The sequence below is a fragment of the Alligator sinensis genome, unplaced genomic scaffold (genome assembly GCF_000455745.1).
Source record: "Alligator sinensis unplaced genomic scaffold, ASM45574v1 scaffold471_1, whole genome shotgun sequence".
Taxonomy (NCBI): Eukaryota; Metazoa; Chordata; order Crocodylia; family Alligatoridae; genus Alligator; species Alligator sinensis.
This window is the reverse complement of record NW_005843306.1, coordinates 29,804-54,745: the sequence shown is the minus strand read 5'-3', so window position 1 is coordinate 54,745 and position 24,942 is coordinate 29,804. Positions and strand designations below refer to the sequence as shown.

The 24,942-nt window shown below is 44.0% G+C and overlaps 1 protein-coding gene across 3 annotated transcripts; it reads left to right on the top strand.

Moving 5' to 3' along the window:
* On the top strand, window positions 1–24,613 carry TSEN15 (tRNA splicing endonuclease subunit 15). 3 transcript variants are annotated; one of them, XM_006038303.3, is made up of 4 exons: window positions 1–71; window positions 8,698–8,779; window positions 9,826–9,961; window positions 21,687–24,613. In XM_006038303.3, the coding sequence occupies exons 1-4, from the start codon at window positions 60–62 to the stop codon at window positions 21,889–21,891; spliced, it is 435 nt and encodes a 144-aa protein (XP_006038365.1). In that variant the 5' UTR covers window positions 1–59; the 3' UTR covers window positions 21,892–24,613. The 3 variants fall into 3 exon arrangements, with proteins under 3 accessions (XP_006038365.1, XP_014382602.1, XP_025050582.1); XM_014527116.2 differs by lacking the exon at window positions 1–71 and adding an exon at window positions 5,483–5,615; XM_025194797.1 differs by lacking the exon at window positions 1–71 and adding an exon at window positions 5,635–5,794.
* Window positions 24,614–24,942: the final 329 nt, after the last annotated feature.

The window sequence follows — 24,942 nt, the reverse complement described above, 5'->3', positions numbered from 1 at the left end:
AAATAACTTTAATCTCAAAACCATAAAATGTGTTTAGCAATGTATTGAAAGGGTGTGACATGGGAATGCTGGTAAGAAACTGAATTTGATTTCTTTAATGCCAGTTATGTAGCATGGGTCAAGCATCCAAAAATGCAGACTTTCATTATGTCAGCAGCTACTGCTATGATGCATATTACTGTCTTGCTTTATTATGTATTTACAGTAAATAGCTGTTAAATATTCTTGAGGGAAGTGCTGTGACAAGCAGATTTGGTGCCTGGGGTAAACTCTATGGGAGAGCAAGGAGGACACAGGTTCTGATAGTGGGGAGGTGGGGCCGGATGGCACGTGTTCCAAGAGCAGGTGCAGGGCACATAGATTCTGAGAGTGGGGGCTGAGGAGAAGCAGTCTTACCCATGCTGCCCCAGCTGAGCTGCTGCTACTTTGCCTGTCCTGACTGTTTTGGAGTTCAGCATAAGTTCCCTGCTGGGTTGCGGACTCTGTAAGGGTTGAAGGAGTGAATCCAGCACCCACTCATAACTTGGCACCCTGGGTAGATGCCACTCTCACCCATCCTTAATTACACTGCTGTTTGAGAAATCCAAAGAGGGCCACACCCTTAGGCAGATCTAGGATTTTGCAAAAGGAGGTGCAGATGGAGTGGTGCCTCATCATCACATATAACATAACACATTGTTCTCCTGATAAAAAGAAACTAGAAACTAGAACTTCACTAATAAGTAGAGGCCTAGAGCTATAGCATTCCATTTAAGATGGAAGCAAAAAATGAATATATTGGAATGTACATTAATTTGCTATATCCTATATTATTTATAAAAAAAAACCCCAAAACAGTAGGCAAAACTAATCTAAAGCTCTTGTTTCAGTCATCAGTTAAATGTAGGTCTCTGTTTTTAGATTCATAAAACAAAATCTAGCCTTCTTGAACATCTGAACACTGCCTCCAATGCTGAAAGTGATTTCCACCCCAGAGCTAATGTTCACCTGAGTTTATATTTCCACACTGGAATTAATCTTTTTAGCTAGAGTTAAAAACTGTCATCGGGGCTAGGAAGTGAGTGCAATGTGACTAGGATCAGTGAACAGAGAGCAGTACTGAAGAAGGAAGGCAAGCTGGAGTCGTGGAACCATTAAAGACCATTTAAAAGGAAAGAGGGTCATTCACACATGTGGAATGAAGAGTTTAGAAGGAATCAAGCAAATTATGATGAGCTATGAAGTCAATTGACTATATCACTGCTGCCTAAATAGAAACACCCCTGCCACTGCCAGGACATTGGCTTTTGGGTGTACCAGGAATCAAAGCAGGGCTGCAAGCACACCTCCCCTTGATCTGCCCCTGGCTACATCCCCTGTTACAGAGGAAAGCAAAACCCCCACAATCCACCAATTTGACCATGGGGTAAAATTCCTTCCTGAACCTAAATGTAGCAATTGCCCTACTCCTGAGTGGATAGGCAAGACCCTCTAGCCAGGAACCTCTAGGTTTAGTCCTGTAGCAGAAAGCCCCCTTTTCCTCTTGCCTGCATTTGCTCTCCCCTCTTTGGATGTGTTTCTCTTCTACCATTTCTTCCTTCCTCTTTCTTTCACTATAAGATAAGGAATTGTGTTTTAAAGTTTGTATGTGTGTATTTGGTATCTCCCCTTGTATTTTGGTATTTTTATCTATTTGTGTGCCATAGCATTATTCTTGTAGCTTACATTTTATACTCTTCACCTTTTAACGCAACCTGTTTTGTTTCAGAAATAAGTTATACATTGTTACAATGTTAACAAGGGCAGGAATCAAACTGCAGCTTCCCTGCATGAGGCGGGCCCCTGAAAGAGCTAGTGAATCAGTGATTGAATGTGTAACACAGTAGCAGGCTTCAGTAACAAGAGTCAATTAACACCTACGAAAACAGCAAATCAACCCAGGGAAGAAATCAATAGGAGACAATGTAGCAACCGGGAATTCTCTAAACTTCACTGTTCAAGGGCTAGAAGGCCAGGTCTGAGTTAATCAACCCCGGGGACCAACTTTTGGGGCTGAATATCTCCAGATCAACCGCTCCCAGAGCCCTATTCATGACAGCGGTAATTAATCAGAAGTCATCAATGGACTCCCAAACCTGCACATACATGTGGACAACCCCTGGGGCTGACAGATGCCATCCAGTAGCCACCGAGGGCGAAGTCCCACAAGGGTCAAAGACCCCTGGATTGGGCAAACCTGAAAACTGGGGGGTCACCAAAGTCTGCCAGGGACAGATAAAAAGCAGTGACCCTCAGGCATGCCCTCTTGGTCTCCAACTTGACCAGCACCCGACCTGTCCAGCCAGAAGGACCAGCCAGCGACCCCCTTCTAGAGGATAACACCACACTGGAAGAAGCCTCGACTGGTCATCGACGGCAGACTCCAGCGCCTGTGGGATAGGTATACCCGACTCTTGTAGCTAGCTACTGTGTGTGTGTGGGGGGGACCAGCCCCAAGGTTTATGATTTGACTTCATTACAGTGTTTCAATCTGCCTAATAAACCAGAATTTTAAGGATCCCGAGTTGGACATTTGTAGCCAACAGTCCCAACAGTATTGGCACACTCCAGTCAAAATCCCCAGCCATGGCTCCAGCCAACACTCAATGCTTCTAAGGAAGGCAACCCCTTGTGGCTCCCACCTCCCAACACTTGTAGCAACAGGAAGGAAAAAATTTCTTCCCAGCCCTATGTGGCAGTCAGCAAGCCCAAGAAGCATGAGAAATACTCATAAATAGTCTAGGAATAGCTACTTCTGGATCATCTCTGATGGATGCTTATCCAACTTCTTGAACATCTTCAATGATGGAGATTCCACAAGTTCCTTAGGCAGCCAATTCCACTGTCTCACTGCTCTAATAGTGAAGAAATTTGTCCTGATATCCAGTATAATCCTACATTGCTGCAACTACAAGCCATTGGCTTGTGTCCTGCTCTCTGCAGCAAGACATTAGTGGTGTTTTCTCTCTTCTTCACTGTAGCCCTTCAGATATTTGAAGACAACTATCATGCCCCCTCTTAAGTGTCTTTTATGCAAACAGAGCAAGCCTATCTCTTTCAACCCCTCCTTATATGACTTTCCTTCCAAGCCCTTTACTGTTTTTCATGCCTGTTTCTGGACCCTCTCTAACTTCTCCACATCCTTTCTAAAATGTGGAGCCTGTTTGGCTACAGGTACTGTTTCTGGCAGGTTAGGCATTGTCCCTGTTAGTTCAGCAAATTCCTTTATTCACGTTGCTTACGGGGTACTGACAGATGTTGGTGGGGTGGGGGGAGCACTTTACTGAAAGAACCAGCACATTAGTTAGACCCAGCTCTTGCAGCATCTGTATAGATCAGGTTCTTCAACAGGGCTTTTTGGTGCTTTTACCTAAAAGCTGATTCAATCAGCTATTAGATAAAAGCACCAAAAAAGCCCCTCTAAAGTGCCTGATCTATACAGACTTTGGACAAGCCAGGTCCAACTAATACAATGTCTCTTCTGGCATGCACTGGGCTTGGCACAGGGGTGCATGGAGTTTAAAGTGCCAGGTTGTTTTGGGTTTGTTTGTGGGGGGGTTTTTTTGGGGGGGGGGAATACATCTGTAAGCAGCCCTATTTTAGATCTACTGATCCCTAGAATACACCACGCAAGAGCTTATGAAGTTTTTTCTTCCGCCGGTCTGGAGACACAGCCACTTGTTCTTCTGCTCTTCAGCAGAATATGGCACAGTTGCCAGCATTTTTCTACAGGCCTCATAGCTCAGAAAGTGCTTTGAAATCAGTCATCTCTTTTCTGCCAAAAGAAGAGCTTTAATCACTTTTATGGTCACAAAGAAGTTTGGTTGTATGTGTAATATCAAAGCTATGCTCTTAGATGAAATTCATCAGAATTGCCTGAACAAGTGTAGGATTGGTCCTCAGTGACCTCCTGCACCAGTGAAATCCACATTGGTTATCTGCCCAATTAAATAAAGACTTGTTTATAATATATTTCATTTATAAAACCCGTTGCTGCCAAATACTGGGACAAGGTAAAAGATGGCACTGTTAACTTTTCACTGTGCCCTGGCTAAGTTTGAACAGCTCCACCAGTTTCCCCTTAATTTGCTCTTTGCAAAGCTAAATAATTCCAGTCCATGTCTATCCTCTAAGCACTTTAGTTGCCTGCCTCCTGCTCTTTTCAGTCTCTGCCAAACTTTTCACGAGAAAGGCTAACTAAAACTGAGCACAATGCCCCAGCCGAAGCCTTGCATTGTTTCATCTAATGTAGTTGCAAAATATTGCCTATTACTCCCTAAATCTAGGAAGCCTATATTTGTTTTTAAATACTAGCAGATACAAGCACTTAGCAATCCATAACAGGGAGGGATCTGACTTTATAACTGTTTGAAATTCAACTAAATAGGTGCCAAGATAGCCAGAGAAGGTGATTTCTGCTAAGTCTGCACACTGGATTGTGCAACCCATTTTGTAGTGGGAAGCAGGAATCCTTTATTTATAGGTTTTCACTGCCCCAAACACTCATTAGCTCATTGTGGCTCTGTATAACTGCACTAAAAGGCTAAGGATACTGAACACCCAATACAAACTACATGTGAAGAACTAAAGTGCATAGTAGCCTTTAGGCTTTCTCTCTAGCTGGCTTAGCCTCTTTCCCAGTGGTGTTTTCACTAGGACTGAGTTTTGTCATGCTATTTTTCAGGGCTTATTCTTGTTATTCTTGCCAACCTCATCTCTCCCTCCCCCCTACTTCCTTCCCTGTCTCTTCTGCTGCCCAGATCAGTGAACGGTTGATCTAGAGAAGCAACACATTTCTGATTGGCCTTATTTTTTTCACCATATCACTCTTTGCTCTATTTTCCACCCCCATAATTAAAACCCTGCTTCACTGAACTACTGATCCTTCCTTTCCTTCTTATTCATAATATCATAGAAAACGAGGGTCCGAAGGCACCTCAGGAGGTCATCTAGTCCAAGGCCATACTCAAAGCAGGACCAGCCCCAACTAGATCGTCCCACTCAAAGCTTGGTCCTGCTGGGCCTTAACAATTTCCAAGGATGGAGAGTCCCCCATCTCTCTGGGTAGCCTGCTCTGGTGCTTTACTACCCTCCTGCTGAGAAAGTTCTTCCTATTAGTAACTTAAACTTTCCTTGCTTCATCTTCAACCTCAACCCCTCTACCTCCAGCCAGGGTCTCCTCTAGTCCCCACTTCCCTCCCTCCTTACATCAATCACCCTTCCCAGCTGCTGCAGGGACCTTGGGGCTTCCCTTCTTTCCCGGGGGCAGCGAGGAGACCCGGTAGCTCTCGGTGCGCGGCGCTGCACGTGGGAAACACCGAGTTAGAGCCATTGCCCCGACCCCAGCACAGCCACGGGGCCACCAGCGAGGAAGAAGGCCAGAGAGACGCGAGCGGCCGCAGAGGGAGGGCGGAACCACAGCGCGCGGCCGCTTGTTCCGGCGGGGAGAGCTTTAGCGACGGACGCGGCCCGGAGCGAAGCTGCAGCGCACGTGGGAGGGCATGGACGGGGAGGAGGAGGGCAGCAGCAGCGGCCGGGCTCCGGCGGCAGGGCAAGAGCGGGGCGCCCGTAGCAACTGGATGGCGACTCACCCCAAGGTGGGCGGGGCCTTCTGGCGGTCGGGGGCGGGGACAGCGGAGCTTTGCCCCTGCAGCTGCCGCACAGCTGGATGCGGCCAGGGGCGGTCACAGCGCAGCTCTGCAGCCATACGTGCTCCCCGCGCCTTCGTCCTGCAGCCCGTCCGGCTGCTCACCAGCCCCCTGCCCGAGAGCGACGGGTATCTTGCAGTCACGTTTGGTTTGGGTTTATTTTATGTTGTTTGATTTGCCTTTTAAAGAGAGAGGCAACAAATGGTGATTTGTTTCTCACCCATCTGTACCCAAACTGGGATTTGAGGGGTGGTTTTGGGGTTGGTTTTTGTTTTTGGGGGTTTTTTTTGCTTCGCTTTGTTTTGTACCGAGCAGGTGGACACTAAGGTGCGACATTAAGGTGCTTTTCCTACTGAGCATCACATGCAGTGCCTCCAGTCCGAGGACTCCTATACACGTGCAAGGAGGCTGCTCTGATGCCCTGTCATTTTAGGTGTTGGAGCAGTCTGCTGGAGCGTGGTAATCACCAGGGCTGGCCCATAGTTTTTGGGCCCCCCTGCAAGTTATAGTTTTGGGGCCCCCTGATGCGGAGAAGCCGGAGCAGGAGGGGGTGGCACCAGAGTCCATGGCTGCAGGGGCCCCTTGGCTGCGGGGCCCCCTGCGGCTGCAGGTTTCACAAGATAGGACAGGCTGGCCCTGGTAATCGCCTTACTCCAGCAGACTCCAGTGTTACATGTATCAGCGTCCCCACGCTGAAAAATGGCTGTGGGGCGCTTTAAACTAAAGCTCATTCAACAAGCTCTAGTTCAAAGTGCTCTGCTGCCTTTTTTCAGTGCGAGGATGCTGATGCAGGTGATGCTCCAGTGCTTTGAATTAGTGCAGCTCTTGGAGCTGAGCTAATTAGCACCCCCCCACCCCAGCTCATCTACAAATGCCCTTGAAGACTAAACAAATGCACATTAGGTTTCCTTGATGCACAGTAATGATCCTGTGTGATTTTTAGTTGATGCTTAATGCACAGTAGTCTATTTCACTGCATTAGTGAAATAGCATGGTTTTTTATGTGATGCTTTAATGCACAGTAAAATAAGCTACTGCCCATTAAAGCTCATGTGTAGACATGCCTAGTAACAGCAACCCACAAGCTGCTTCAGCAGCTTATTCAGAACCTTGAAAGTGAATTTTACCTTGAGTTTGCCTCTTCCATGTATTTCAGGTGGCTAAAAGCCCGTTCATTAAAAACCAAACCTGGCTGTTTTTTGGTTTTTTTCTCCGCTGTTGCCTCCTATTTCACGAGGACTTTTGCTTGATTTCTTGAAGAAATGTTTTTTGTTGGGTTTTTTTGACCGCTAACAGATCCAAGCTGGCTGCTCTGCAATAGCTTTACCCCATTAGTCTCTCTCCATCTCTACCTCTCTACTGAAGCAACTCAGCTAAATAAAAGAAAACCAATGATTGGAATTCCCTGGGAGAGGAGAGAGGATAGGTCAATTACAGTAATACATTTCAATCTATAGTTTATGTGATGAGCACTTAAATAGAACCAAGACAGACACAGTGGTACAGAGTGCCTTTCTTTTCCACTCACTCATTTCTCCTCCTGTTTTTATAATGAATTTTCATTATTATTTTGATATTATTTATTTGCATGTTGCTTCGCAGGCATTTTTTTAAACATCATTCTGATCCTAAAGACCTTCTACTTGTAAATTCCTTAGGACAGCAGTTCCCAAGCTCTGACAGATTGCACACCACCAATTTAAAACGATACAACCTTAAGTACCATCAGGTGGGGTGTAGAGAGTGTGGGGTGTGTATATGGTAGGGTGTGTTGGGGGTTTGTGAGGGTGTGTGGGGGGAACATAGGCTGTGTTGGGAGGTTGTGTATATGTGGTGGGTTCTGGGGGCAGGGTTTGGGTATGTTGGGAGTGGGGGGGCCTCTGCACTCCCCCCCCCCCCCCCCCACAGGGTGCAGCAGCACGTGGGGGTGCTCAGCGTACTCGGCAGGGCATGACTCCAGCCAGCGCTGCACATCGCGGCAAGGAGCGCATCCTCTATCAGACAGTCTGTATTGCCAGTGCTTCCTGCACTTGCCAGGTATAGGAGGAAAGCTCTGCACATTGGAGCTGGCTGCCTTCCCCGCTTCCCAGGTGAAGGTGCCAGGAAGAAGGCTTCCCTCCTGTGCCCTGCAGCCCTGGCTGGGAAAGCAGATGGCCCCAGCACGCGGGGCTTTCCTCCTATGCCCAATGAATGCAAGAGCTGCATGTGCGCACAGGGAGTGCTGGCGATACAGACAGCCAGGCAGAGGTTGCGCCCTTCACTGCAATGTGCAGCACTGGCCTGCTGCTGCCATGTACCCCTCACAGGTTGTTTGCGTACCACTGGTGGTACATGTACCACAGATTGGGAACTGCTGCTTTAGGATATTAACTCTGTCTTAGATGGCTCTAAAACAGTTGATCTAGAGAAGTAACACATTTCTGATAACTAATTCTTGGTGTTGTCAAAGTTATGCCTTTTCCTGAGGAGGGATATTCAATGGAATGATGTGATTTTAATGTCATAAGTTTTCCAAAATCTTTAAGTGCATCTTGTGCATTGTTTTCATTCTGTTATCAGAGCTATTAAAGAATATTATTGTGTGCATTATGAGGGCTTGGAACTGTAAATCTTGCCATTCTAAATCACTGGGACTTTCAGCTTTTTGAATTAATTTTAATTTTTTAACATACAAAAACACTGAGTTGTATAAACTGGCCATCTTATGTTGACATAACACAGAAGAAATAGGTTCTGAGAGTTTTACTTTTCTTCACAAACACAGCTCTGTTCCATGAACAGTCAAGATTCTTTTATTCCTTTTTGTGAGTGCACCAGAAGTGTAATTTAAAAAATATATTATTATAAGAGGCCAATTTTCATTGGCACTTACTCTCTATCTGAATTTTAGTAGTACTTTAAACAAGGTCCATGCTTTCTCATGCTCTTTTGGAAGAGTTTATGTATGTTACCTATTTGGGGGTTTTATGGAAAACTTTTATTTTAGATATATAGAGCTTCTACTTCATCACTGTTGCATGTCGGGTTTCAGTTTACAGAGATGATGTCGATGGATGTAGCAGACAGCACTCAAGTCTATGCTGCTTTCTTGGTTTACTTGGACCTCTTAGAAGGTAAATCAGTGAACTTTTGCCAGTATGGGATGAGAAATGCGAGCAATAAACTGACACAGTATGCATTGTGACTCTTAAAACCTACATACTAAGAGTACAGATCCCATGCCCTGGGTATCCCCTCCAAAATTAAGCACAGGACAGTAGTTGGTTACACCAGGGGTCAGCAATCTATGGCCCGTGGGCCAGATCCAGGCTGCCAAGCAATTTCATTCAGCCTGTGAAGCCCATGTCACTTGTTACACCTGTGCTGCTTGCAGGTTGGCCTCCTCTGGTTTAGCATATGACAATCTGAGGTTAGCCAAGTCATAAGACATAAGACTGGGCCAAGACATCTAGCCCAGTATCCTTTTTTTTACAGTTACAGAGGGGTTGTTGGCATTTCAGCAACAAGGCAATTCAGCAGTGGGGGCATTTGGCAGCTCACTCATGCATCAGTAGCATAGAGAAGCAGTGGTGGCCAGGTTGGAAGTGCTAACCCGCCTCAGACTAAACTGTTATTTTGATCTGGCCCTCCTATGAGATTGCTGACCCAGTGTTATGCCAATCAGCTACCAGTGGGGCACATGGAGATAGCTAGTGCTAGGTGCCCTGGGGTGGAAAGTTTATTCTTTGCATTACAGTGGTAACTGTAGCCCTCAACTATGATTGATGTCAGATTGTGCTAGGTGCTCTTTGGGTACATTATTGGAGACATCCTGTGCCCTAAAGAACTTACCATGTAAGTAAATAAAAATGAAAGGAAGGAGGGAAATGGAGGTATAGAAAGGGGAAGTGTCTTGCCGAAGGTGGCCCAGCAGTCCAGTGCTGGACATTTGGAATGAAATGAGTTGAGGATCTGGCCTTTAATGACTGTCAGTCACTTTGCAGAAGTATTATTCATAAATTGATAACTTGAAGCTGAACAGGAAAAAAAATCTTGGGAGAAGTATTTTTCAGACGAATAAAATATAAAAAGGCAGTGGGAAGTTAGCTTTAGTCTCAACAATGCAAACTGAGTGAGACCTATGTTTTTATTCTCTCTTTTCAATAATGGACACTTCAAGGGAGAAATTGGCCAGAGGTGACATGCTTTGGATTAGCAGAGTTGCAGCTAGTATATCTCCAGGGACGCGAGAGAGAAACTGAGAGCTTCCAAGTGGTGGTGCCCACACCTGTCCACATGTCATTCAGCCATGAGAGGTGAGCAGGTGATTACCAGATACTTCATGCTGGTATAGTAGTAAGATAAAATGGAGGGAGGGAATAGTGAAAGGGCGGCTGGCAACTCAGATTAAGGTCTGAAAGAAACATTCTTTTTTTTTTTTTTTTTTTTTAAATTGCAGAGAGAGAACAAATTCTAATGTGAGCAGAATTCCTTCTAGTATTTGGAACATTTCATAGATTATTTTTTTTTCTTAAGACTTACCCACCCCTGGTTTATGATTTCCAATATAGGATGAAGAGTCTGTGTTCATAAACTTTGGAAACACATGCAAATTTTAAATAAAATTTAATTAACAATAAACACACCCAGTGATGTGTGTTTGCGAGGCAGGATTTGAACAAAGGATCTTTGCCATTGACTCCTTTTACCTTCTGTGTCTCATTTGTTCTCCTCTGTAATGTGGTAAGAATTGCCTCTCAAGGGATTTATACAGAAAAGTTAGTACTTCTAAAGTACCTAAAATAAATATTTATTCTCACTCGGTTGGGGTTATTTTTGTCAGATACAGTCATAAGAATAAATCCTTCATTTTTTCTCTCTTGCTTAGAGAAAGGTGTTTTGCTATTCAAGATTTGGGGTTTGGAAAATGATACACAATATTTTTTTCTTTTGGAGGGAAGGGAAAACTAGCAGAGAGGGATGTTAGCTAGTCTCAGTGAACTTACTTATACACATGCCTTTTTTGGTTTACTTGTGTGTGGTGGTTTTCCATCAGAGAATCAAGGTTTCCACTCTGGTGTTGGGTGGATGCCAGCAGTTCTTGTTTTAACATGCATATATCTGGGAAGTGCTGCACAAACTTGCATCCTATCTTCTGGTTTTTCATTGGGCTTTACGTTCATGGAGTTTGAATTTGTTTGTACTGTGGTGGTACTGTTTGCTCTGTTTCTGGCATCAGCGTGGATGGAATCCATTACTGGAAGGATATGTGTTTGAGTGGCAGAGTGAATGAATTACATTGACTAAAAGTACAGTTTGTGACCAGTCCTTGCTGCAGAGTAAATATATCAGCTATGTTGTCATTAAAATATGTTCTGGCTAATACAGTTTTCAACTGGTAGATGAGTTCATTAAAACTTTGTATTTGTTTATACCCAATAGGAAAATAGTATGTTCAATGTATTGGTACAATTGAATATATGATTCTGTGCCTCCAGTATACCATGACTGGTGCCTCAAGGGTCACCATAAAAAGGGCACAAAGCTCATTCCCAAACATACCTATGTTGAAATTTCATGAATGCCTGCTGATGGGAAGGCCTGCCCCTTCCCATCTGATGATGTGCATAATGCAGCTCAGTGTCAGTTTTCTTGGTGGGATATATATTATGCAAAAGGTACAGCAGTAATTCTCAACCAAGGTGCTATGACAGCCTCAGTGGGGTGCTGCTGGAAGAGAGGAGATAAGCAAGATGAGGGCCACAGTCTTCCTTTCCAGCCACTCTTCCTCTTCCCCCAACTCACTGCAGTGCTGGCGTTTCCCTGTTAGCTGCTCCTTCTCCTTCCCTGCCCCTCTTCAAACATGTAAGTACTATAATAAATTCGTTTTTGAAATGGGATGCAGCTCAGTTCACAGAAGTTATGGGAAGTTGTATTGAAGTTATGGGAGGGATGCCTCAATTATATAAAACTTGAGATCTACTGGTCTAGAGAAATCATTATACTGTAAATAGCCCCAAAGTCATACATCACGTATACAGGCTATTTCTAAAACGCATTTTTAAAGTAGGTGGGAAGTGCAGTATCTCTGACTCTTTTTCCACAACCCTGCTCCTCCTCCTGACAATGGCCCATTTTTCTACTAAAATTTCAAGCTTGCTGCTGGTCACAAGTACCTATTGTCATTTCCTACAATATACAATACCACTTCACAGTTAGCTCATGGCAAGAAAAGCATTTGCTATTTGAGAAGCAATGCTTTTCTTTTGAGCAAAATGCGCTTGCTTTTTTTTTTCTTTCTGCATTTCATTTTACTGGATGGGAAAGGACAAAGGAGCTTCTGTAAATTCAAAATATGTTGTTTTAAAGGGTGAAATCAGGGTTTGAAATGCAGCGTCTGTAGTTTTTACTACACCTGACTGGGAAACAATGAGCTCAGTACAGAAGAAGTTACCAAACAGACAGTATTTACTTAGCTAGTAAGCACCAGGTCTTAGAGCAGGTAGGAGCTGTTCAGGTCATGATTTTTCCCCTCAAAACAGCTTTAGAGACCTGCCAGCTCTGCTTCTCCAGATGACTAGGCAGGGAATGCGGATTCTTTCTTGTCTGGGAAGCAAGTCTTTGAAGGGACTGTATTGAAAGTGCAGTAGGAATCGCTAAGAAAAATGAGAGGGATCGGGGTATAGCTTTTTTACAACAATTTCTCGCATCACCTTGAAGCTTGGTTTTGAAATGTGGTAATTGATTTCAATTTTTTCCTCATGCTACTGAGCTCATCAGATTAATTCAGACAATTTCAGAAGGAAAAGCAGTCTTGCTTATAGTCCGAGGCCTCAATCCAGCAAGCAGCTCCACATAGACAGGGCACCCCACCCTACCTGCACGAAGCCCAGTACTCCTCATATTAATGTCTTGCAAAACACTCCCTGACCTCAGTGGAAGCAGGGTCTGGCCCATGCTGACTACAATCCTATAGTTGATTTTACTACATAAAATGACAAGCAGCTTTGGGCTCTATAGGCAGAGGATGTGCCCACTCCACTGCCTGTGTGCTTAAAATGGGACCTATTGAGACTTCTGTGAGTGAACACCTTGAGAACAAGATTCTGTTTCATTATTTTATTTTATTTTTCTCGTGTCATCATCCCTTCCCCCAACCAAATGGAGGCCTTCCACATCCTGGCAAACTATTTTTTGATCCCTGCTGAATTAAATAGTCATTCTTCCTTGTTTATGCCCTGTAAGAGGAATCCATTTATCTTGGCCACCTAGTTCCTTGGCTCTGCTTGTTGTCTGTCAATTAATGCAGCCAGGCAACTATGTCTGTGTCTAATTGTCAGTGTTTCAGAATTAAGTTCCCAGATTGGCAAAGCTTTTTAAGCACAGGCAAACCCTTTCCAGTCAATGACATTGCTCTTACAAACAAAATGAAGCATATCTACAAGTGTACACAGGATTTCAGTGAGCTTTTAAAAAGCTTTTCATTCTTTTTTTTTTTTTTAGCTTCTGTAGAATTAAAAGGTCGTTGTCAGGGCAGGTTTGTCAGAGCAGGTATTTTGCAGAGCAGTGGTTTTCAAACTTTTCTTTATTTAGAGACTCCTAAAAAATTTCAAATGGAGGTGGAGACCCCTTTGAATTGTAAGTATGGGTACTCGCATACAGATTGATCGTAGTCATCTTTCCCGGACCCTTTAGATCAGTGGTTGTCAACCGAGGGTACGTGTACCTCTAGGGGTACTTAAAAAGGTCGTAGGGGGTACGCAAAACTGATGTGACCGATAAATATTGCATGGATGTGCGCAGTCACAGCACAGCACGTGGGCAGCCAGGAGCACAGCCCGGCAGCGTGGAGAGCGGCTGGGTCCAGCTGGTCGATCTGTTGTGAGGGAAGGGGCATGGGAGGGGCAAATACAGGTCCCTGCGGTGGGGGAGGGAGTGGGGCTGGGGCAGGGCACGGGACTAAGCCGTTGTGGGCTAGGGCAGCACCTGGCTGTTCCTGGCAGGGATGTTGGGCTAGGCTGCGCTCAGAGCAGGTGGTGGCAGTGCTGGGAGAGGGGTTTGAGGGGGCTATGACAAATTTTGGGGTGGCTGTGTCCCTCCCCCCACCCCACCCCCCATAGCCCTGTCTCAGCGCCGTTGCCACCCCCCCCAAGCTCAGCCCAGCCCAAACCCAGCTGGGAAGAGCCTGGTGCCTCCGGCCACAGCCCACAGTGGCAGCCCGCCCTCGCCCTGCATGCTGATCTGGGGACACCCCCTCATGCCCTTTTGGAGGGCATGTAGCAGTGTGAGCTGCCACCCCCCTCCCCCCTGTGTCCCCCGGATGAGGTGCTCGTGGCTCCATCCCATGCCCCAGCTCCACTCCCTCCATCACCACGGGGGCCTCCATCTGCACTCCCCCCACTTAAAAACGAGAAAAAAATATATGCCTGAGACAGCCTGTGCACCCCCAGGGATCCGTGGATCACAGGTTGAAAATGACTGGCTTAGAGAATGTTATTTGTGTTACTGATATGGGAGGGCATCACTTTTTCCTAGGCCCTATCTGATTACTCTGCAAATTTGAAAAATAAAATTCCCAGTTCTTTAATGCTTACGCTTCAAGCAGACTGGGAAGAACTCATTTGCTTAAAAATAGTTTCCCCATGAAAGAATATATGCAGAAATGTTCAGTCATAAATTGGAACAGTTTGTTTTCATAAAATTTGGGAAGAAAAAGGAATGCCAGACTTTTTCATTTTTTCTTTTTTTTAAACATCTGTGAATTTGTAACTGGGGAAAGTTTTTGTCGACTGATACATAAACAGTTTTGCTTAGTTATATTTATGAATACTGAGGTGCAGGCCCCTTTGAACTGTAAGTGTGGGTATTCACATTCAGAATGATCAGTCATCGTTTCTTCCACTATTTTCTACACCTCCACTATTTATGAATACTATAATTTCTCTAGTTCATTTTACCTTGAGTTCTCTTCACAACCATAATTCTGACACACCTCAAAAACAGGGTGGCACCTATTCTTATATTAAAAATGTGACCTTTTCCTCCTGCCTCATTTTCCTCAAAATTGAGATGAAGGGCATTGGGCCTCGGATTTAAAGGATAACAATTCTGCCCTTCCCCCCCAGCATACCACACTTTGGGTCAAAATCTGATTTGAGAGCAATATTTAAAGTATTTGTTTTCAGGCTAGGCTGCTCTGTTGCCTCTGTAGTATTGTGGAGACTTGGTTTTTACAAGCAAGCAGCCTGTGTCTTCTGTACAAGTCAGATAAAGCACTAATTCATGTGTGTACAGAAACCAACTTCCATTAAATCACCAGCCTTGAATTGCATCTTCTCATGCATGAAGAGGAGGGAACTGTTCAGTCTGGTCAAGCTTATGGTGAATTTTCATCGAGCTATAAAAGACAAATTCAAAGCCTTCAGCTTTCTTGTTAAGAAAGGTAATAGCTCATTTTGGCTATCATTTCAACATATGAACTGCTTAGAGCATTCAGTATTTCCTCTGTTTATTAGAGGCTTTTGCACAGGGAATTTCACTACAATAAATTTTGTCTTCCTCTTTCTATCTTGTTACAGTCACTGCCCATATCCTGATTCCTGCTTGGCCAGTTTGCTCTTTTGAAAATTTAACTAAATATGATTTGGGCAGGAAACCAGTGCATTTTTTAAAGATGCCTGGAGTCCATCTGCTTTTACTGAACTGCTTCTTTCCATCATGTTTTCCTACCCCACCCCAAGAAGAGCCCCTCTCCCGTTCAAATACATTTGAATGGATGTATTGACTTGAAATCTAATTCTCTTTAAAATTGGTTCTAGACCCTGCCCTTGCTTTTCAGGATCATACCTCTCATTGTGGTACCTAAGAGCCTTCAAGAAGTTCATTAAAATAAAGTGACTAGTATTGGCTACTTGTATTTGCCATAAGTGAATGCAGAGGCGTAGCAGCACAGCTCCATGCCCAGGGCAGCGCTGGTTCCTGCTCTGCTGAATTCTTTGGTACAATCGAGTTCCGCTGCAGCAATGGCTGCTTTTGAGGCCCCCTAAGGCGGTGCCTGGGGCTGCTGCCCAAATTGCCCCCCCTTCAGTTATGCTTCTGAGTGAATGACATGAATTTCCCACTAGTACTCGACTTCACTGCCACCTTTGCCTGTCCTGTAAAAGACTCGTAACAGGTTAAATTGATGGCTTGTACCTTCTGTCACTGTTTTTCCCCCGAATAAAAACTGCTGTCACATACAGAAACTAAATTGTGGAAATGTTTTCCTCTAATCTTGACGGTGATTTTTAGCTGCCACTTTTAACACCAGTAAACTTTACAGGAATGTTAATACCCTTTTTCCCCACTTTGCTTTATAGCAGTAACTACGTATGAAGGATGGGGTTGCAGCCAGAGTGGTTGCCTTGAGTAAATTGTTTAGTAGGGATATGGCTCAGTGAGAGTGGAAATCTAAAAAGAAACATAGGACTGGATGGGAACTGCCTCTGCATTTGCAGGCAAGTAATTATCCAAAGCGCTCCACAAGATCAGCCTGTCTGTCCATTCCTGCATCACAGCCATAAAGTGTCCTAAGGGAAGAAAAAAAGCTAGGTGTTCCCCTGCTTTTGATCTGTGGCACACAAGGGAGCTGTCAAGGCCTTGGTCGTTGCAATGGCAAAGAATTTGTTAGGTTCATTTGAATGTATTTTAATGTAATAAAAGGCCATGCCCTGCAATCCAAAGAATGGCAAAGATCTCTTGGAGTATTTTTATGTGGCTGACTTGGGGGAGAGGGAATTTTTCCCTCTCCCCCAAGTTTAGTAGTCAGTTTTCCCTTGAGTACATGAGCAAGACCCTTCAGCCAGGACCCTGAGTAGTTTCTAAGTGCTTTTTAGGAGCACTTGCATGTTTTAGCCTGTGTCAAGTGCTTGGTGAGGGATGAAAAAGAATCTTTTAGCCTCTACAGGAGCGTAGCAGAAGCTCTGAAGCATGGGATAGCCAGAAATCATTTGCACAGAGATTTTTCTTTCAACCCCATTAAACCCATCCAAATATTTGGTATTTCTATCATACCTACTGGCCATGCCTACATGAGAAGTTGACTACGCAGTAGCTCATTACTACTGTGCAGTAGCATCATGTAGCATGAAGCATGATGCGACGCTGCTGCACAGTAGTAACAAGTTACTGCACAGCCAGACTCACCTTAAGCTGTTTGGCAATGCTATTGTGCATTAACTCCAGTTACTACAGTCATTTAGTACCTGTATATAAAAGTACTAAATGACTGTACAGTAACAACTACACAGTCAGCATCTTGTGTAGACATGGTCACTGCTCCTTGATCTAAGAATAACCCAGTCATCATTCTATCCCTTCCATAAACGTGTCAGGCTCCGTCTTGAAACAGTTTGGGTTCCTTGCCACCACTAGTCTGTTCACAAGTTAACTCGTTTTGCTTATTAGAAACCACCTTCTAACTTCCAGTTTCACTCTTTGTGACCAGCATGTAGCTATTAGATCTTGTTTTCTTTTTCTTGTAGGTTAATAGCTCTTCTCCCTTCCTGGTATATTCACCTTGCAACTGTATTTCTAAAAAAATAATCCTACCCTTGCAATCTTTGTTTTCCTAAGCTAAACAAGCCAGATTCCATTTTTCTTTTTGTAAGATAGATTCTCTGCTTCTCTGTCTAGCAACCCTTTTTGTACCTGTTCTAGTTTAAATTCTTCTTCTTTGTAATTACAAGTGACCAGAGTGGTATACAGTATTCGAAATTGGGTCTTACTAATGCCTTTGTACAATAATACTAGCACTTTCCAGTTTCTACTTAAAATATCCTGCCTAATAAGCCCTTGACTTGTGTTTAGCCTCTTTCACAGTTCTAGGTAGCAATTCTGCCTTGGCTACAGACATCCCATTTGACAGTTTAGCTAAGTAATTTCACTGCTTCAGTTGACTCTTCTGTAAAATGGCTAGAATACCTACTTTGCAGTTATTAGTCTTAATTCATTATTTATAAAGCCCTTTAAGCCCCTGTGCTGGAAAGGGCTTCAGAAAGGCCAACTGTTATAGATTGTAGATTTGTACAGCAGTGCCTCTTTCATGAGCTTCAAAAAGGCTCCATCTCTTTGGGATTAGCCATGATGAATGCCTTTTTGATGAAATCCATTTCACCTCCTGCAAGTTGGATGGCCTGTGTGGTTGGTAGGGTTTTGTTTACAAATTCAGAGCCCAGTTGTGATCACACTGGCTTTGCTGGAAGCAGGATCTGCCCTGCAAAATTGCAGGCATGGATGGATGAGATAAAATGCAAAAAAATCTAAGAGATGGGGAAAGGTTTTTTTTTCATTAGAAAGAAGTAGTAAAATGCCACTTGCTCTGGGAATATTCCAATAATTCAGAAAAGTGAGTTTCTTTTATTTTCTCACTTCCTGCAGAGCTTAATTCCCCCTAGCTTACCTGTCTCTGCATTTTTGTGCCCCATTGCCTCTGTTGAAGATCAAGATCTGTTTCTGGTGAAACCCAAAACCTTAGCTGCTTCTGTTTTTTAACATTCAATGACTTTTCTTCAGAAAATGGGGGAAAATGCTTGCAGAATATTTTAGCTCAGCAGACTTCCCACTGTGCTCCCAGCAGCACAAATACTTGATTGTTCTCTAGGCTCTCTTGGGGATGTAGCTGCCTTTCAGTTTTAGTAAGCAGTTGTTGGCATGAATCCCTTGAAGGTGGCATGTGTAGGATATCTGTCCCTGAACTTCTAGGCAGCCTGAACCTCTGGATGAACAGGGCTATTCTGGAGCCTGAGGCACTGAGTTAATTATATATTGTACTGTACAGTTCCATTTTTGACATGGCAAAGAGAAATGCTGTAATTCTGCTATCATAAACGTATGCTTCATTTTAAAAGATTGTATTCACTAATCTATTGAAAAGTGGCACTTATTACAACAATGCCATACTGCTGTCCAAAATAGTAATCACAATTTATGGTTTTGACTATATTAGATGCTGTCACTAGAGGGTGCCATTGTGACTCTAGTTTCATGGTATGCAAGCCTCTGAAGAGAAACCTCATTTTGAAGCAGGCCCTATTAATAGCGTAATTGGGAGTGCAGACAGAAGTTTCATTTGTCACATGACCGGCCCCTTGAAAGTGCTCTACAGTCATGTCCTGACAGAAGTGCACAGTTGCAGAGAGCTTTAGAAGTCCCCGATCACATGACAAATTAACCCTCGCTATATGAGAGTTCAGATGAAGGTGCTCCAGAGTGAAGCGCCTTCATTAACTTCTGTTTGCTCAAGTGGCTGGGGGGATGCAGCCCAGCCCCGTCCCTGGTGCTGTCTGCATGGTGGGAGGGGGGGCAGAAGGGAGAGGAGGGAGCTCAGGCAGGGGTTTGCCCAGCCTGTGCTAGAGCGGATTGGAGTCCCTCATCTCAGAGGGGCTCCAAACCACCCACCCCCACTCCAGTGCACCCACTCCAAACCACCCACCTCCACTCCACCCCCACAAAGTCTGACTGCAGTCCTACAGCTGGGTTCAAATTCTGAGACTGCTATTATATCACTGGAAGGGTCATGTCCCGAGCAGCCTGGAGAGGTCGGCAGTGCTGCATTATCCTCTACCATATCCCATTTAATTTATCTTTGATCCTCTAATTTTTTAATGAAGGGTTGCAGAGGAAGACCTGTTCTGGGGCTGGGATCTTGCACATCCCTGCCCAGGGTATACAGGCAGTGGATCGCAGCTCTGCTCCAGCTCCAGACCACACCGTCACTGTCGCAAGATCCCAGCCCCAGAGCAACTCCTCATTCAGCTGCATGCCCTGCTAGTGCTGCAGGGGACAGTTTCCATGGAAACCTTGGCCCGGTGCTGCCATGGCCCCACTGCCCCTGGAGTCTTCATGGAAACCAGATGCCGCAACACATGTGGGGACTGCTGGGAAATGGAGTCACTGCGGGCCCGATGTGGCTCATGGGCTAGAATTTGCCTGCCCCTGTGTTTAACTGGGGCATACATCAAATTATGCTAATGCCCTCCTCTGCTTCCTTTCCCCACATATGTACACACCCTGTAGGGGGAAGCAGAGGAGGGCCATGTGAATATATGTTTGTACCGTATATAGGTCAGGACAAATGGTCTCTTAGAAACCCATAGTAGTATATAGGGGTGTACCAATAGCAATCTTTTGGGTTGATACTGATGGCCAATTTTTTAACGAGCCATACCAGCCAATACTGATCTGATTGCCAATATGCAGCTGGGCACTTGGAGAACAGTGTCCAGCTGGTAAGTCTGTTGGGGTAGGGGTAAGGAGGGAGGTGCAGATAAAGGACCGTGTGGTAAGGGAGGGAGTGGGGGGTGGGGGGGCAGGGACAGGGGTAGGTGCTGCACAGCTGGAGCGGAGCATGGGATGGAGCTGTGAACAGCTTGTCTGGAGGGTGGGTGGATCCCGCTGCTGCACATGCCCTGGGAGGGCATGGGGGGTCGTGTGCCCTCTGGGTCTGCATGCAGGGTGAGGGTAGGCTGCCACTGCAGGCTGGGGCTGGAATGGACTTGGGCTCTTCCCAGCAGGGGGGTTGTACTTGGGGTGGGCAGCAGCTGTGCTGAGGGAGGGAGCTACAGTGAATTTTGGGGTGATTGCAGGCCCCCCCACCCATAGCCCCATCCCAGTGCTGCCGCAGCTTGACCCAACCCCCGTCAGGAGAGCCCAGCACCATCCCAGCCCACAGTGGCAGCCTGCCCTCACCCCACATGCAGATCTGCATGGCACGTGCCCCCCATGCTCTCCTGGAGCGTGTGCAGTGGTGGGAGTTGTGCCCTGCTCCGCCCTGGCTGGGCAGCACCTCCCCCAGCCTCACTCTCTCATGCTGGGACCTCAATTTGTCATTTCCCCAACCCTCCCCCCTCAATACTCCTTCCCTCACAACAGACTTACAAGGCTAGACCTGGCTGCTCTCCCTTCTGCCGGGTTGTGCTCCTGGCCAGCTGCATGCGGTGCTGCACAGGGCATTTATCGGCGGCATTATCGGCCACATCAGCCAAAAAAAGCTGATTGCCGGTACAGTCAATTTTCCTTAGATTAGTGCTGATCCAATATGGGACAAATGTATCAGCACCTCTAGAAGCAGAGATGATTAAGATAGGAATGTAATCGACTGATATATCCCTGGGTGGTGTAACTGGAAATGTCAAAATGAATCCATTCCCTGCAGCAGTCTGTGCAATTGGAGAATTTTTAGCTAAAAGTTAACATCTTCTAATTTTTCTCTAGCATTTAAGAAAGGAAATGAATTTCTTTTAACTCTAGAAATATAGGGCATTTTTACACATGCTCCTGGATGCGGTGCCAGGTGCTTTAATTAGCGAGCTGCACTAATTAAAAGCACCCGCACATCACATGTATCAGCATCACCATGTGTCCCCATGCTGTAAAAATGACAACGGAGCACTTTGAACTAAAGCTCATTGGACGTGTTTTAGTTCAAAGCACCCTGCTGCCAGTTTTTCAGCATGAAGATGCGAGGTGATGCTGATGCACATGACGCACGGGGCTGCTAGAGCGCATGAATTTCCATGCTCCAGCAGACTTGATTAACTGAGTCTGCTCTGATGCGCTGGATTTTCAGCGCATCAGAGCAGGCTCCCCACATGCATAGGAGCCAATGATTATTAACATAAGAGTGTCAGTAAGCTAAAACATCCTATTATCTTGTCCTATAAATATTAATGATGACATTCATATGTACCAAAGGCAGACGGCTGGATTGGGTTTTTTTTGGTTTTGTTTTTTATGTGGTTTACAACAGAAGGGGTGTCAGCTAATCTAATGATACCAAAAGGTTTGAATGGTAAAATGAATTGGTTACTAAGTAATATCATCACTGGTGTGTACCTGTAGGAACATCCTTTAAAAGACAAAAGATCCATTGGAAATAAATGTTCATGATTTGCTGTTACATAAGCCGTGAGAAAGAGGTGGTGTTGCATCTTTTGGGTTTGCTGTTTTTAAATGTATGACTAGATTGCTCCTTGACTCTTTTTTCTCTTTCTCTTCTGTCAGGATAAGAGAGATCATGAAGAAAGCATGTGCTCAGCTAGATAAACCAGATTCACCACTGTCTGTCATCCTGGCCATAGTTGAATCGGATTCCACAATAGTGTATTATAAACTGACTGATGGTTTCATAATGCCAGACCCTCCTGATGATACTGAAGACAAGGACAATAAACAGTGGAGAAAGAAAAGAAAGAAGCTTTTCAAATGATTAAGACAGAAATGAACTGTTTCTTGGACCATTATTTTCCAATCTAAACAAATATAAGTTTCTGAACATGTAAATGAGAGAGCACTATTGAATTCACCATCTGCATTACAAATCTTCACTTGCTGAGGAGAGAAGTAAGGTTTCTGCAGCATATGCTGTTATAAAATGGTATTTAAAATGTTTCAGGAGCCAGTATTTTAAAGAGGACAGCTTATTCTTCTCAAATAACCTTTTTTGGGAGAAGCCAAAGTTTCTAAACATTGTTTCCTCATATATATTTGCTTGCGGTAATGTAAAAAGTAGATATGGTAAAATATACAGTATAAGTTTTAAAGATAAATCTTGAACCAAAAAAAAGTAACCTGTTTAGAGTGAACAGTTACTTTAAAAACAAAATACTCAGCTATGTATCCGTTTGTCTTTAAGTTACCAAGAACGTTTAATTATATTGGACCTACTTTTTGTACACTGCTCAACTTCTTAGGTCCTTGCTACTGTATCTGGAGCAAAACAGAATTAAAGGCAAGTGTAACTATTAAACCGCAGATCACATCTTTCTTTAAACCTTTTTTATGTTCTGTTCTTGCAACTCCTGGATCTGAGGGCGGCCAGCTGCTAAAGTGTAATTTATACAAACAAAAGTATGTGTCCAGGGACTGTGGTATAATTGACCAAGTACAGTTTTGATACTATCCACGTAGCTGGAAACACCCTGCTAAAAGCAGGATTCAATAGCATGGATATAGGGATATCTTGTCCCAGACATACAGCCACATAGGACCTTTTGTTACGAGAGGATCAATGTCTGGTTGAATGAATCTTGTGCTCCATGTTTCAACTTCTTTATCTATAAAAAAGACTTAGCCAGTTAACTTTGATATCCGTGTTACTTTTTAAAGTCTTGTTGAAGATGAAAACAATACTTTCCTTTGATAACCCAGAAACCAATAACTGGCAGACCAGCAAACTGTGGAACGTAGGAAAACTTCTCTGATCTCTGCATGGGGCAGATTATTTTTAGTATAACTGAACCTTTAGCTCCCTAGGGGAAGGACCATGTATTCCCCCCTTGAGTTTGGTGCTGTACAAAATACACAGGCCTGAATCCTGGCTTTAATCCATATCTCCCTCCAGTTTTGCCTTTTCTGGTTAAGGTAATTGCTGAACAGTGCTTTACCTAGATGTAGACTAAGGGAAACAAAGTTGAAGTTGTTTGCACTACCTTCTCTGGGAAGTTTTCTATACCTACACACAGTAAGTTTTTATATTTAACCTTACCTGGGAATTCTAGTGCCATAGCTCTGAAATGTTTTGTACACTACACCTAGAAATTCTGCAACAATTCTACTGTGGCCAGAGACCACCCATGAAAAATTTGAAGTGCAAGAACATTTTCTCTTGAGTGGGAGAGGATCCAAGACCAGGCTGGCAACAGAAAGCTAATTAAACCATAGTCTTCACAAGATGGATGACTGGAAATACATGGTGACTTTCTGGTTATAACATTTTGAGCGTGGCTTTCTCTAGGGGGAAAGCATGGTTTAACAGGAAGAGCACAGGACACTAACAGCACCAGTGTTTGTAACATTTTCTTTGCCAGGGACTTCCTATGTAACCTTGGATAATGTACTTAAGTCCCCAATTCAGTAAAGTGCAAACATGTACACAAGCCCTATTGAAGTCTGTGGGACTGTATGCAAGTCCTGTTGAAGTCTGTGGGACTAAATTGACTAAAGCACACAATTCCTTTTCTAAAAATTGATTTATACACTGGCATTAGTATTTTGCATCTCTATTTCCTCATCTGTCAAATGTAGCTAGAAATACCTGCCTATCTAAGCAACCTGTATCTTAGAATTTCACAGTCTTCAAAGTAATCTTTGGCTTTAACTGGAAAGACTGGAAATAAGTATTTGTTGATGTCCCCCTCCTATTTGTAGTATTATTGAAGTTTCTCAGGCCTGATTCTCATGTAGTGGAAATGCATTCAGTTCTGTTGACACCAAAACTTTACTAGTTTACATCCAGCTTCCAGGTATATGTAGCCACCATCTTAAGGTTTTGTTTCTCTGCTATTAACCTTCTACCTATTTTAAACTGAATCTGGATGATGGACTGGGATCATGTTGGCAAGTGCCCTAATCTTTTTTGGGTAGCAGACCAAAACACAAAGCACTGTAGGGATTATAGGATGTGTTGTGTTTTTTCAAGTTTTGACTCAAAATGGTTAGTATTACAAAATCATGTGTCACATGCAGCATGTAGGATTCCATTTGTATGGGATTTGGTCACGGAGAAATGGAAAGAATTTGGAAGAATTATCTCTTTCTAAACTTGCTCTGCTCATGGAGAAAAAAGCAATTGTTTTTGGTCTGAAGCCATGATGCATTAAAATGTAGCTCTGTATTGATTTCTGACTTGCTGTACCCATATTTCATATACTGTTTAGTCCATAAAGTAAATCTCACACTTCACTTGGCTACATACCACCAGCTAAATTGTCCTTGTATAAGCAGTTAAATTCGAGTGTGGGTATGTACTGGAAAAAGTTCTGTTTTTTTGTGTAAAGAAGTTGTGACATACTCTATATAATGCTGAATTTATACTTGTACTGCAGCTGCCAGTTCTTGCCTTTTTCTTGCTTTCAGAGAAATTATTGTAGTTTGTAGTTTGCTGCAAAACTAACACTCTAGTTTGACTTTCTGCCTATAGCTAAAAACAATAAAAGGAAGAAAAAAATAACATAGAAAAGAAGCCTTCAATTATCTACTATAAACTCTCCACACTTCCAAAATTGCCTTGGAAAAACAAAGAGCAAGGGCACATTAACAGGTTTATTTTTAGGTAAACTAGGATGTGAAATTGCTTAAAGTGTGCCCAGGTAACTTAAGAAGGTGCACGTGGACAGTTGCCACAGAGTAGCTCAGGTGCTGTAAATTCACACTTTCTCATACTTTGTAGTAGCTTGTTTGTGTATCCCTAGCCAAACTCTTCCTCCTCGGTCATGGTGTCTAATGTATGTGTATTATTGTGGTGTATCCTACTGAGGGG